The sequence below is a fragment of the Cololabis saira genome, chromosome 3 (genome assembly GCF_033807715.1).
Source record: "Cololabis saira isolate AMF1-May2022 chromosome 3, fColSai1.1, whole genome shotgun sequence".
NCBI lineage: Eukaryota > Metazoa > Chordata > Actinopteri > Beloniformes > Belonidae > Cololabis > Cololabis saira.
Window position 1 is genome coordinate 12322553 of NC_084589.1, and position 15638 is coordinate 12338190.

The 15638-nt window shown below is 40.5% G+C and overlaps 1 protein-coding gene across 1 annotated transcript in view; it reads right to left on the reverse strand.

Moving 5' to 3' along the window:
* The window catches only part of dop1a (DOP1 leucine zipper like protein A), a 37115-nt gene that overhangs the window by 19456 nt on the left and 2021 nt on the right, over positions 1–15638 (reverse strand). Inside the window, exons 2-14 of the mRNA XM_061716207.1 lie at positions 14079–14274; positions 13714–13895; positions 13445–13615; positions 10408–10597; positions 9246–9344; positions 8819–8918; positions 7874–7983; positions 5337–5451; positions 5103–5223; positions 4184–4303; positions 2196–2313; positions 1263–1292; positions 451–666 (exon numbers count right to left, since the gene is read on the reverse strand). Coding sequence (XP_061572191.1) covers positions 451–666; positions 1263–1292; positions 2196–2313; positions 4184–4303; positions 5103–5223; positions 5337–5451; positions 7874–7983; positions 8819–8918; positions 9246–9344; positions 10408–10597; positions 13445–13615; positions 13714–13895; positions 14079–14216 — 1710 coding nt within the window. The 5' untranslated portion in view covers positions 14217–14274. The remainder of the gene's footprint in view (positions 1–450; positions 667–1262; positions 1293–2195; positions 2314–4183; positions 4304–5102; positions 5224–5336; positions 5452–7873; positions 7984–8818; positions 8919–9245; positions 9345–10407; positions 10598–13444; positions 13616–13713; positions 13896–14078; positions 14275–15638) is intronic.

The following is a 15638-nucleotide window of genomic DNA, read 5'->3' on the forward strand; positions in this document are numbered from 1 at the left end:
ACATCTCATTTACAAATGGCAAGAGGCCTGTGGTATCTTCCTCCAACAATAAAGTAAGCTATTCAAGATGTAATCTGAACACGATTACATAATCTGTCTGTCACACGTCCCCAGATGTGAAAGATATTGATTGTTTTTTCTCACATTGTTTCCAAAAACAGCGACCGATTTAATTCTGATTACACAACCACTCACTCCCCTGTTGCTTCACTTCTTTGCGTCACCTTGTTGGTTGCTCTGATTGCTCGTAGCGCTAACCAACTGTGTGCAAAGGCAGTTTAATAAGCATTCATTGGTCCATTTTAGACCCTGCACCTTTTCTGGATGTGGGTCTGATCAATCAGGCTATGTCACAGCTTTGTTTTGGTGCTACTGAACACATTTAATTTCTAGACTTGCAGACCAATATCTGCCTTTGATCAAAAAGGCCTCTTATTCTTTAAGCCTCACCTGTTTGTCGTCTGCGAGACCCTGAGCCTGGGGGCCCGGCGGTAAGGCCAGAGGGGACACGAGTGGAGGCTGCACTTTGCTGAGGATCTTGGAGCAGAGACGAAGGCAGTGCGTGAGCTCCCCGAGGTGCAGGGCCTGCAGGTTGCAGGTGAGAGCCGCCACCATCCGCAGCAGCAGCTGAGGGAGATGCTCCGTCTGGATCTCTATGTACGTCTCCTGGAAGTGTTACAGAACATTTAAGTATTTCAAGTATTTTGGCAACAGCTCTTGGTTATGTGAGAGTAGATGAACATGATTATTTAACTGTTTTAAATTGTTAGCCAAGGTTAAAACAACACATGTAACGAAATGTGCCTTTTAAAAAAACCTATGCAACTCCTGTTCATTGAGTTTGAAATGTCCCCAATTCTTGCATATGTTTTCCTATCTTTATGAATGAAAAAAAAAATCCAAATAAGGAAATAAACTATAAATCGTGGCATTAAAATAAATGGTCATGTTTTTAAAAAGATGAGGACTGCAGTAGCGTGTAACTGCATGCATGCTCAACATAAACACATACACACTGGGCGGAGATTTCATTTTCACAAGATCCAAACCAAGCAGCCGTGGGTAAGTTATCACATGTAATGACCATAATCCTACTGGATCATGTTCTCTTTTTTGGCATTAAATAAACACAAAACAAGTAAGTCATCGTGATATGATCATTCAAAGCAGGAAAAGGGATGTTGGCAGGACATTGCAGAAATGTTATCGGAGCCTCAGTGAAGCAGGGTGAGGTGAAAAAGCAGGAAAGAGCAGTACTTTACCTGGCAGATTACCCTCATGCTTCTAGTAGGCTTCAAGGAGAAAGAGCAGATAGTTTGAACAGACGGGTGCAAGCAGAGCACAGGCCACACACCTCTGTTTGCACAGATTCATACACTCACAGCACCATCACACTCTTCCTCTGGCACTGAAAACAAGACTACATCTTCTCGTTTTAACCCAAACACACACACTTCAACAGGGATTTCTAAATAAATAAATAAATAAAGACAGTGGGATTTCCAAACTATTCAGATTGGAAACACACGAAAGATAAGCACATTTCTGAGAAGATGCCAAAAAGTGAAAATATAATTAATTTATTCAAAAACGTGGGAGGAAAATTATATCCCCAAGCAGGCTTGATCGGGTCTGTGTGGGGATGTCACACATATAAACACACACAACGCAGAACAGACAGGAAGATCACACACTCAGGTGGCCGTAACATCCCAAGCCCGGACCCAAAAAACTGACAAATGTTACAACAGGGATGCCACATTGTAACTGTGAGTGGACGGCACTAAAAGTGAACATGCTGAGTGTGCCAAGAGGGAGCGGGATTGAGCCTGAAAGCCCAAGCAGGGATTCATAAATATAAAGACTGTATAAGAGGGGGGAAACAAAGAGAAAAGATCTGATATGTCAAGAAAAGGAAATCAAATATTCAGGGACAAAAAGAAAAGAGTACAGATGTCACAAGAACAATCATTTTGTACCAGATTGACGAGGAAATTCCTTAAAACTAACAACTGCACTGTCCTGAAGGGGCAGTGATTTATAGTGAGTTAAAGTGCAGAACAACATTAAGTCGGCAGAAAACAAGGAAATTCTTATAAAAAGAAAACAAACACAACACAAATACACAGATAAGAAAATAATAAGGGACAAAAGACATGGAGAGAAAGGGACAGACAGAAGAGAGAAAGTCTCACCAAGGAAACGATATCCAGCAGAAAATCCACCAGCTGACAAAACTCCACCAGCAAGAGCTCAGGAGGGTCCAAACTCCCAGCATGCCGTGCTACATGTGCGCTGGAGTTCACCGTCCTCCTGCAACACGTGAACATAACTGATTATTGTGAGTGTAATTCTGACTGATAAAAGTACATTTCCAGTAGGGGTGTCACGGTACACACAAGTCACGGTTCGGTACGTACCTCGGTACAGGGGTCACGGTTCGGTACGGGTTCGGTACGGGTTCGTTACAACGGGAAAAAAAATACAAAAAGTCCCAAATGTATAAGACAAGTTTTTTCTTCCTTTATTTTGATCATAGCATTTGAAAGTTAAAGTTTGTTCAATTGGCTACAAAACTAAAAAGCATCTCTTATTAAAGTGTAAAATAAATAGAATAAAACATTTAACTTGTGCATTAGTGTTTTTAATTTTACCACGGACTGGTTTATGTGAGCGCGGGATGGTATTGTAACGAGGCTCGAGCACTTTTAATAAATACTTGAACCCGGGCTCCTCTACTGCTGCATATGGGCAGAGCCGTCTGGGGGCGGAGCATTCTCCATGGGCCTCATGATAGTCATTTTAACGTTCAACAACATCATCCTACCATCAAACTACATTTATTCTCACTTTTATTGAGCCAAGCCTATAGGCCTATGCTGCAGAAAGCAGAGTAAAGTCACACACACACACACACACACACACACACACACACACACACACACACACACACACACACACACACACACACACACACACACACACACACACACACACACACACACACACACACACACACACACACACACACACACACACACACACACACACACACAGGCCTGACAGCTGTCAATCACATGGCTCTGAAAACTCAGGTAGTCACGGACTGACTCAGTTCCATCTTTGATACAATTTAAATACAAAAAAAAACCATAACTGGTCTAAAATTACACAATCTATCTAGATATAGACACAGCGGTCTATAACATCATTTCTGGGCTCTATAACAGAGAATAGTCTCGTTCACAACAACACAAGCTCATTAAAATAGGCAGGTGGTCGAGGCTACACAACATTCTGATAAAGACATTATATATGGAGGTTACACTGACTCACCAACGGTAGTTGACTCTTCCATAACCCAAAATAATCCAGGTAACGTGGAAAACGGGGTAACATTCAAAACTGTACAAATTTAGTCCTCTTTTAAACTTTAGCGCTAATCTCCTTCACGGCAAATTTGCTGTGACTGTTAAGGCTGATTTATGGTACCGCGTTACACCAACGCAGCGCCTACGGCGAAGGTTGCACGTCGCCGTAGACTGCGCCGTACCCTATGACGTATGCTCTGCGTCGATTAAACGCAGAACCATAAATCAGGCTTTACACCCAATCCGCGTTGGCTCACAGCCCTGATGCGTTCAGGACAGTTGTAAATTAAGAATTAGAACATTTTATCGTTATTACAGCTTACAATTTATGATGATATATGAATTGCACATATATTTATTGATATGCACAGACTAGCACACATTTACGTCTGTAATGGAACGTGACTGTTGATATTTATAAGGGGGAAAAAAAACGATGATTGATTTTTTATTTTTTTTTATTTATTTTTTTTTAACTCAGTCAGACGTATTCGCCGTATGACTGCGTGCACCGAACCGTGACGCCCGTACCGTGACGGGACGGGACGAATACAAATACCGTTACACCCCTAATTTCCAGTGATAAAAGCTCTCAGCTACCAGCTCAGCATCACTTCAACACCGCGCTGTTAAACTAGGCCTGCATCCCTTTATCGTGACGAGGCTTCAGGTAAGTTTTCATTGTCTCAAAGTAGCTCAGAAAACATGACAACAACTTCAGTTTTCCTCATATTTACTCCTTAACTCATTTTGTTTCAGCTATTAACTGGATATGTCAACTGTTGAGTAGAAAGGTCTTTGAAAACACCGACCTGCAGCAATCCTCAAACCAGCGAGCAATGTAGTCCCACATATAGTACGGCTCGAACGAGTTGAAGAGCAGATTAGCAGTTTTAATCAGCTCTGCCGTCTTCTTGTTCTCCCGCAGTTTACTGAAGGAAAGAGGAAAATCTAATCAGGTTCACGTTTGATCACCGCTGAACTCAATAAATCTGTATCAAAGTAAATCGTCATCTAACAAAAGACAGTTACGTAGCATTTCCCAAACTTCAATTTACCTACTTTTTTTTTTTTCACACAATGTTTTTCAATGCCTCCGACTTTTACATCTCTATTTTAAGTCTATGCCTTGTTCTTTAAGCATTTAAAATATATTTAATCCAAGTTTATATTCAAAGCAAAGCAATGACACAAAATTCATACAAAATGTAGTTGAGAGTAATTTCAAACGTATTTGTGATGTTCAAGTGCATAAGAGGATAAAAGAAAAGATTAAAAAGAGATGATATAAAAGCAGAAAAACCCCCCCAGACCTTCGTAGTGCCAAAGAGTGACTTCTTTACTTATAACTTTTTCCTAGAAGCTTTTTTTAATAATAAGGTAGGCTTATCAGACCACTTCACGTTTATACTAAACCCCAGTTAGAAAATTAAGGTATTCTGTTACACATTACTGGTAAAGAAAGACTGTAAAACGAAGATGAGTGGAGAAAAAAAAATTATTAATTTGTCATATTTCCACCAACTGAAAAAGCTAATATGTTAGTTTCCCTTTGCTGTTAATATTCTCCAAATATTCAAAATATGTCTTACAATGGACTGTTGCGTGGTGTTTCTTTATTTGGTGGTAAATCATGTCTGTCCATGGAAAAAGAGATGAAAAACAGGCTAGTTTCTGGTTAAATTGGAGCAGATATACCACGGATTATGGATCAGCAGACCACGGACTGACCTGCTCAGGTGTGTGTGATCTTTACTGAATGGACTCTGGTTCTGGAGGTCTAATTCTGTTCGACACTGTGTGTAAAGAGTCCGAAAAACCTCGATGAGAACGTCCTCTAGGATGACTGGGCCTGGACAGAGACACAGGGTAAAGTGAAGCACGCAGTTTATGTCTCAGGTACACGATGGCACAAGTACGGCTACTGGTTAACGGATGTTTACATACTAAAGTAAAACTAGTTACCGAGCTCCGGTTTGTCCAGTAGACTTATCAGGATCCGAAAGGGCTTGAGGTCGTGCATGAGAATGCTCTCCTCTTCTCCTCCTCGGGCCTTGCCCTGCAGGATCCCTACCATTGCCTAAAGAAACACACATACACACAATTACAGTAGGGATCAACAAAAATACACTTTCACTCCAAACCTAGTTTTATTGAAGAGGATGAAAGATTAATTTTCTTTGTTATTTTATTTTTGATATCAGACGAACTGATGCTCTGATGTGTTTTCATTTTTTTCTTCTTCTGTGTGCGTTTATGCTTCGTCTGACTTGTAATCGGCTGAAGCACGGGACATACAGTCCCTGTAGTACCAACGCTCTCCCTGTAAAGGATGCTTCAAAGACCCTCTCTGAGCAGATGGCAGAAAATAAGAAAAAATAAATAAAATACTAAAAGCAAAAACTAAAAAGGACTTTAAAAAAAAAAGAAAAAAGGAAAAACTTCCCCTCCTGGTCACTCCGCCCCGTTTGTTCCTGCCCCCAGAGTGATGGATCACAGAGGCGGGTAGAGGACGGGGCGGTGGCGAGGATTACACGCCAGTCTGGGGGGACTGGATTTGAGCGTAACCCGGATGACAAAACTACTCGTAACTATCTGCCACTATGCAAAACTGTAATAACCAGCACCAGTTCCACTGGCCTAAAGTAAGAGTTTGGTTGTTTAACTGGATGAGGAGAAACCAGTTTGTTATTAGAGAAAGATATTGGCAGCAGGTGATGCGTTGGATCCTCCGGTGAAAAATCTAGCTTAAGTGGTGATTTCATGATAGAAATTGAAACATTAGTCTCCAGGGCGAATAAAACATTTCTATTGCAAACAAATTAATTTGTATGTGATCCATCTTACAGTAACACATTTTCTTTTTTTTTTTTTTTTTTTTTTTTTTTTTTACCTTGTCTGCACACATATTATTGATTGATACCATGACGGTAGAAACCAAAAGTGTATATATGTGCATTATTACTATATGTAATATATACATATATATATATACGCACACATATGCGTACACATACATAAATATACACATACAAACCCAGTGTTTTTTTTTTTTTTTTTTTTTTTTTTTTTTTTTTTTTTTTTGGGGGGGGGAGGGGGTGGGGGGGGGGTGGTGACGACATCCACTGCCAATCCAGGAAGCAGTAACACATTTTCTAATACATCTCAGAGTTTCACTTAATGGTAAATCTTACGAAATGGTCCAACTGCTCCACCTGCTCATAAAAACTGGTGTTTTTATACACCACCTGTCCAAAAAAAAAAGGAAAGAAGAACGGTCCACACCTGGATTTAACTACATCGACAGGTAAGAGTGTCGCGTTGGATTATCACTGTGTGAATGAATTTAATGCAGCTGGCAACAAGTTACTGAACTTTAACTGATGCTGTGAGTAGCTGCTCGTTTCTCAAACAACCATGTGGTTGTTTATGTAGGACCACATCCTGTGGTCATGGAAATTAATTATCTGTTTCAGAATAGTGAAATAATTAACTTGAATCACCAAGGAAACCATCTAGGAGATTTGCTGAAACTACTACAATTGGGTAAACAACCTACCCAGGGTTATTAAGGAGAGTTATTAAAAACTAGAGGGACAGTGAGAAACCACCATTGTCGACGAAGATACAGGATGGGATAAAAAGAGTGTTTCCACACGCACAATGGGAAGGGAACTCAATGGATCGGGACTAAACTATGTAGCCTTAAGAAACCCACTTGCTCCCATCATGCTTAGTGCCTGCTGCACGAGCCTGTGGGGTCAGGGCTATGATCTGGGCTATGATCTGGGCTCGCTGCAGTTGGTCAGGTCGGGGTTCAGCAACGTTATGAGGTCAGCTGAGGAAACTGAATGAGCAGGGGATTCCATTGGAGTTTTTCTTCCCATGGCGGGTCGAGCATATTCCAAGGCAACAATACAAAGCTCCATCAGGCTCAAACTGAAAGAGTGGTTAAGAGAGCATGAGACACTGTCCCCACACACGGACTGGCCACCAGAGTCCACACCTGAACCCTACTGAGAATCTTTGGGGTGTGCTGGAAAAGACTTGAAATGAATGCAGCTTCGGAAGGAGATAAATGTGCAATGGCAAAAACTGATCAGAACAAGGCCACAGTGAATTTGTGCTGGAATCAAAGCTAGAGGTGCTCCATCGAAATATTAACGTGTGACTTATATATGTAAAAGCAATGTATTTGCTATTAAATGTATAAAATGAGGGAACATTATAGTGTGTTTGGGCTTCAAGTAATCAGAAAGCAACTAGCACACAGCTGTTTAAATAGACAATAGCAATAGGATTGTAATGTGTTGGACTGCTTTTGTCTTCACAACACACACGCCCACACGGGAGAGAATGTGTGGAAGGAGAAGGACAGACAGAAGATAAACCGTGGCATGCTTCCCGCACGTACATGTATTTATGTTATCCAACATTGTTGATTTTGAAGACCTGTGTTGGAAACATTGGCGACGTGACTGTACATTATCGTGAAACCTCACCTGGACAAGCATGTCCTTGGAGAAGGTGCTGAAGTATTGGTTAGCGTGGTCCTCCGGGTTGCTCTGTCGAGTGCTGCGGGGGCCTATTTTCACCCCGTTATTGTCAAAGCCTTTAAAAAAAACAAAACACAAGGACTCATATCAGAATCTCAGAGTAACAATTCAATCTGTATCCAATATCGTCAAGCACGGGGAGTCAAGCAAAGCATTCATCCAGAGATAAAGAACCAGCGTGACTGGACATTGCTGGTTTTTTCCAGTTAATTCTCTTTTTTTATTGTTATTTTAAAACAAAACTATGTTTCTAAATATACTAAGTATTTAATCATTCCCTATAAAAAAAAAAGATAAATGAACAATCACAGTCTATCATGCACCCCAAGATTTGACCATTTCTGCTCGGCCAGCGTTTGAACAGCTTGTAATAAGTTTGCTCAGTGTAAACTTGACATAGTCAGTGTCCATCTTTATGTCATGCTCCTACTTACCAGCGTGTTCGCCCACAGTGAGTAGCAAATAAGAGAAAATAAAAGTAAGAAATTGACCAGTCCAGATTCAGGCCTATTGTATGCTTTTTTTCAAAAATAACACATGAACTTAAAAAACTGTAATAAAACACACAAACTCAACTGAGGATGTCAATCAGATCAGCACAATGCAATGTAAGAGTTCCTGGTACAGTTAAAGTTTTTTTAGATAGATATCAAAGTTTCTTCTAGACACATAAATATTAACGCTAATGTACTGTTGAGTAATGAGACTTAACAGGTTGATAACTGAAATCTTTCACTTCACAAAAAGTTACTTTTTTTTTAAAACTGTACTTTTCTCGTAGTAATTTCAAAGAATGACTCTCTAATTCTACAATAGTGCATAAATCATATGATGGGAAGGATGTCTGGAACCTCAGAGAGGCAACATTGTGTTTGAGTGTGAGTTTCGCACCCAACAGCCAGGCGTAGAGTCTGCGGTTCAGGGACATGTCTCTTCTCAAAACCACATGCAAAGCTGCTGACAGGATCCGGATCATGTCGGGGCGAGTAGCCTGGACACAACACACAGCAGAGCAGAATATTTAAGACTGCCCCTCCTGCTCGCTTTCACACATGTACTAGCATATACACACACAGGATATTCACAAACACACAAGTAGATATTGTGTCAGATGGAGGGTTCGTTCCAGCTCTGACGGGTCCAGAAATATTTGGAGGGAAATGATTTAACAAGCAGCCAGCATGAGTCACTACGCATGCAGCCTAAGATGCCCAATAATCATCACGCAAATGCTTCTGCAAATATACAGGAGATGCAGAGAGACACAAACTCATTCGACGCAGCATAACGCTGGCATCGGGTTTCAGATCTCCTTTACCTGGCTCATGTGAAAGGGGAAGCAGAAGAGGATCAGGTCCAGCGTGCTCCTCTGCACCAACACACTGGAGTCCTGGACAGAGGTACTCACCGCCTCCACCTGGTGGGAGAGAAGATGCTTTTATGTACGCACAACACCATGGATCAAGTCTAACCAGTTGCTGACATGTTTTGACACACTCGGTTCAACATGTAACACAAACTGCTTTCAGGAACACCTTTGACCTGCTTTTATTAACACTTCAATATTTTAATATATAAAGAAACTACAGCTTTCATGTGATACCAACCACAAAAATAGAGCAAAAAAAAATAAATTAAAAATACAATAAAATGTATGCAATACTGTCATCAGTTATTTTCAACAAGGGTGTTTGTAGTAAGGGCTGCAGCTATCGAATATTTTGGTGACGATTATTCTATAAAATATTCGATCGATTAATCGGATAAAACTTACTTTTGCTTTATTAAAGCCCAATTATAAATATACAATAGAAAACAAGACAGATTACTTGATTCTAAACAACCAATTTGTTTCTTTTATGAGAATAATTGACATTTATTTACATATTATGCAAACTAGTAAACTGTTTGTTAAATTTTCCAATAAAAATAAATACAATTATTTTAAACTTAACATTTCCTGAAACATTTTTAAAAAAAAAAAGTACTTTTTCTAAGACTCAAAAGTAAAAAATATTATTAAACCCTGCTTTTAAATTGTGCAACTTCACATTCAGAACCAACACGTTTCAACAGAAATGCTTGGCTGTGGACCGGGTCTTGGAACAAGAGTCCTACTGGACTGGACCTTCAATTTTAATTTGAAATAATCCCACATCTTCTTTCTCTTCCTCTTATTACTTTTGCTTTGCTGCATTTTCTCATTGGCAAGGTCACTCTTGTCAGTCCCGGGCGACGTCTGTGCAGCTAAACTGCTCACATTACGAAAAGCACGATGCCGTCTTCTTCTGATTTATAAGGGACACGTGTGTAAGCACGTTGTGTCACATTAAAAAGAACACGTGCGAAACGTGAAGTTTAAATTAATTTTTTATTTAAACGAAGCTTTGAGGCAGAGGAAATTCCTCGAAAATATTTTGTAATCGAGTTACTGGAGGAATCATTGCAGCCCTAGTTTCTAGATATGTTGTGTCTCGTACCATGAGCTCGATGTCATTGCCGATGACGTAGAGCTGGTCCTCCATGGAGAGCTTCCGGTTGAGGTGCAGCAGGACGAAGGTCACCCCGGGGAGTCGGACGGCCGGGCTGGTCAGGATGCTTCCCCACAAGGCACTGTAGAAGGCCGACTGCTCCACAGCTGCTGCCACCTTCTCCAGCAGGGTGTTGGTTCTGTGGAGAACACAGACAAGACGTGCAAATAGTTTACTCAATATAATTTTTTTTTGTATTTTAACGCATGTGAATGTCTCCCGGGTAGTTGTGGGTATTTATTGGTTCCCGCTCTCATCGTATCGATAAAAATACAATGCCCAGGTGGCTGCACACACTTATTTTTGTAGTTGGAGCTGAAAGATTTCATATCTTCTCTTTACAAATACACATTTACTGCAGCAACATCCCACACTGACGCTGAAACCGACAGCCTAAACTTGTGGCCAAAAGGAAAACAAGTGATCAATTTTAGCAGCAGACAGGGCGGCTCATGCTCGGACATCGTGGTCCAACACAGCCTGCAGGAAACCATGCCCTGCCAGCCCTTCACACCTCACGCTTGGTCCACTTTTTCTCCCTGGCTTTTCATTAGTTTTAGTGGATTTTGGCAAAATTTTATTTCAAACATATTCAAATTTTTAATAATTTTACTCTTATTTTTTATTTCATTGTATTCTTGTATTTTGTATTCATCTTATTCTATTTATTTTATCTTTGTAATATATTCCTTTTATTAAGCTGTTTTTAACTGTACAGCACTTTAGTCAACAACGGTTGTTTTAAACTTTGCTCTCTCTCCCCTCATGCTGTCAAAGATCAACATCTTGTCCTTGAGAGTAAGTAGTAGATATTACATATAACTCCAGTTCTCTGTAAGCTGTAATTCTCAGGACATGGAGGGGGAACGAGATAGGGCTGGCACCAGGGAAAGATTTAGATAAGCGTACAACTGTGCTTGCATTTAAATAATCCATTTAAAGGAGCTTGAGGCCGGATTGTGGCAAGATTTATGAAAAAAATCCGTATACATTTTAGGTTTTCTAGTAATAATGTCAGATGAAGCGTTCCAAACCCAAAAGAATGAGCCCTCTAGTGTATCTCTCCGTTGCCTTGAACAGGCTGTGTGCTGCAAAATGTGCTGCAATTCGGTCCCGAATTTCCCGCGCTGTCCTGCGGATGTGACGTCACATGACGCTGCATGCACGTTCTCCCCGTTCTCCCGTGCCGGCTTCACTGTTGGCTGCAGTACCCCCAACGGCCGTCGTGGTGAAGGGTGGCGCTAGAGAGTCTCATTTCTTAAAAGGAGCCTCAAGCTCCTTTAAAAGTAGTACTTTTAATGTAAAACTGAGCATTGACCTCCAACCAAACTGGAATGAAACAGTCGGCAGAGCAAAGCTTGAACTTACTAAAGCTCTCGTGAAAGTATTTAAATCTTTAATTCAGATTACAGGTGGTTTATTTGAGATAAACCCAGACTGAAAGAAAGGAAATAAAGCTAAATTAACCATGACCATTGTTAGATGAGATGCTGAACAAGGGACCCAGAGAAGTTTCAGGAAGCCTCAGGTCCGTTCAGGTACGTTTCTATTCTGTGTTTCTGAGGCACATTGAAACATCAGGTTGTATTAGAGGCATTTATACTTATAGATTCTATATTTTATAATGTTTATGTTGCTTCTAAGGTTCCCACTATCAGACCAGTATTATGTAACTGATAAACCTTTGATTTATGGATCCTAATTTCATATAAGTGAACTTTCTCTGAAGAAAACGCTCAAAAGTGAGGCTGGTATTTAGCTTAACTGTTGAACACTTTTGTTGTTTTAATACTTTTATTATTTTGTGACCACATAATAGTGCTAAAACAGGAGGGTGGTGCATTGAGAGTTGCGAGGGAGCAGTCACAAACAACTTCCAACCAAAACGTGCTTCATTTACAAACTCTGCTGTTTGCAAAGAGTGGCATAAACAAACGTGGCTACCGCTGGGTCAAAACGTGTAGTTGCGGCTTCACCAAGCGATTGACGTCTGGCTGGTTGTCATGGAAATGTGATGCTCTGTCGAAAATGATGGTGACTAATGACAGCCGTGTGGTTTTTAATGAGGTGTTTGAGGTAGAGTGAAGACGTCAAATGTAAACACGAACTGAACTAAGGGACAAATTATACAATATAATGCAGTTAAACACTGGATCCTTTAAATAGAAATTGAAATGTTGAAATAGTTAAACATTACCGGAAAAAGTGAGACAACAGCAGGGAAACAACCTCACAATTGTGGCATCCGTCAGAAGAAATAACAGCTTAGAATCATTTTGAAAATAAAGTAAGTTCAAATGTTTTATTCAGTTCAACTCAAAATACTTGTATTGTTCCCCGAAGGGAAAATAATTGATAGGGAAAGAATAGATACTTAATTTTTTAATTCCATGAGATATTACTGAGAGATTTTAAATATACTAATTTTGTGAAACATTTGTAAAAATAGGAAGTCCTATGGAGCAGTCCTCCCACTATTGTACATACATACAAAAAACACAATTATCAGCCATCAAATCCTAAACATTCATCTATTGAGTGGATGCTTCTCATGCCACACGGGTGAGAGAGGGTATCCTGCTCTGCACAAATGTTTACGTGGATGGTACGTGACTAAGTAGTAACCTCCATTCAAGGATGCAGGTTGCCATAGCAGACCACCAGATGAACAAGATGAGGAGTGTAACGCTCTCCACCTGTCATCCGTATCCATGACGTTGACGGCTGATCAGTGACTTTACTTTTTATTTTACAGCTAGTAGCCCTGTTCCAGTATATGTCCAAGTCTTAAGTGCATTGTTATTTCATGATCCCAGTGGGCATGTCCACACACAGAGAAATCTATAATCAACATTTGTTTGAAACATGGATCTTGTTCACTTAAGTCATAAATCCTATCAATTCCTTCCCCTCTGATGCAATAAAATACATTCTGTTAATGGCCTGTCGCGATATCTCTGCCTCTATCCATTAATGTTTTCCTTACCTATCGTAGTACTCTGAACCCTCTTCCAGACCAGGCAGAACCCCAGTCAGTAGGCCCTGCAGGCCCGGTTTCAGAGTCTTTCCCAGCGGCAGATAGTAGGTCTCGTAGAGCCCCAGCAGCACAGGCTTCACCGACATGGCAGCATTGGAGAGTAAAGGGAAGAGCCCCGAGCTGCAGGGATGAGGAAGACATGCCTGACATTAAAACCCGAATGAAGCGCTGCGACTAACCTGCTGCGTTGGCTCTTGAACCTGGCCGTGCTGTATTACCTGTACAGAAAGAGGTCTTTGGCGAGCCTCTTGGGTCCAATGATCTTGAAGATGATCTCATAGGTCTCCAAGGCCTTGCGGTGGACCCCGCTGGGCAGGGCCGGGTGGAGGCACTGGGCCAGCCGTTTGCCTACCGTCAGCTTCTTGGGAACAACCTGATACTTTGCATTGTTCTGCAAAACCTGAGAAAAACCAGAATGTTTACAAAATATATCTGAATCTAATCTCCATGTTCTGTCAGAAGGAAATACAGTGTTTATCCATCAACCTGCTTAACTGCAGAGCTTCAAAAGCCATTGTGTGTATTTAGAAATATAAAATGTAATGGTTGTATGACTAGTAGCATCCGTGTGTACTGTTGGTACCTTGTTGAGCTTCCCCAGTGCAGAGATGAGGTCTGCCCACTCACTGGAGTACTCAAAGTTCTTGAGGGCTTTGTCCACTGCTGCAACATAGTTCCTGTATTTTGAGTCACCGAGCAGCTCCACTTCCTCTGCATTCATTCTCCCAGCTGGTTCTTACTTTAACGTGCAACACTGGCCACGCATACGTACATCACACCTAAAGCAAAGAGTGGGAGAAAAGAGATAACAAAATAAACACATCATGTGCTGCAATTCAATTGATGGTGATGCAAAAAGCTCAAGCCTCTCACTCAGAGCCAGGGTGGGGCTGCAGTCATCTCAGCAGACTGAGTCACATGAATTAGTGGGTGAAAAGTCTGCACGAACAGCTTTTACAAATGTTGTTTTGCATCTAGGAGTGAGAGAGAACAGCAGACACATTGAAACAATCTGCAAAGTTTAGAAAAAAGGAGATGCCTTGGGCAGCACAATGCTGTTCTGTCACTTCTAACTCATGACCACTCAGATATTTGAAAGGAATAGTGTTCTAGGAAACAGACACTTAGGACTTTGATGTTCCCCTGCAGCAGAAAACTGCAGATAAGAGCCTTGTGAAGAAATGGAGACAGCTCATGCTGTGTTGTTGAGCCCACGTGGCTGATTTGGTCAAATGCCGGCTCTGTTCTCTGGGCTACACACTACGTATTAATCATGACTTGCCGGTCTGAATAAGTCCTGAAACACTGCCAAACCAGCTTGTCCTTATGGTTTATGAGGTATTTAATACTTCATTTGGCTTAAAGCGTAGGCAATGTGACCTTAAATGAGTCATTCCCTCAGATCTAACGATGCTTCATTTATTACAGTAATCATTCTGTGGGAAGCTTTCAAATATGTTGTTGATACATTTCTGAGATGTAAAAAATAAATACTGTCATTAGAGTGAATTTAGAGTTCATTGCATTCTGCTGAATTTAATTGAAATTCCCCTAAATTAGTTCTTCATTATCATTTTAGATTTGAATTTTAAATGAATTTTCCTTAACATATGGTTACAAAGCACAGACACAGAAAACCCTTCAATATTAATCTAGTTTATTTATTTGTTTTACGTAAATAAGCATTTAAGATTATAATGTATCTAACTACAGCGATCAAGATGTGTTAAAGAGCATAAACTGGGTAAGTCAGTTTGAATAATAAATTATTCGTCACCTCCCTCTAGTGGACAATCAGTGTCACTGCAACACACCCTTTTTTTACTAACTCAACGACGATGTGTTGATAAATACAAGCGTGACCTAAACATCCTTATTGTAACAACACACATAATGTGTAAAAAAACACTCTGTTTATCACTTTTCTTCTTTCAGAACTCCACAAGAAAAGTTTTTTTCTTTTCATTGTTACACACTATCATCTTGCTTAGTGCCGCTGGGATATTTTAGTGTAAGCATTGTGCTAGGAATGTATCTGCTAAGCTGGGACTCAATTGAAGAGAGAGGATATCAACTAAAATGACCTCTCAAGTGGAACGCTATCACAATGAAATATATCTGTGATGCATTTCAATAACAGACA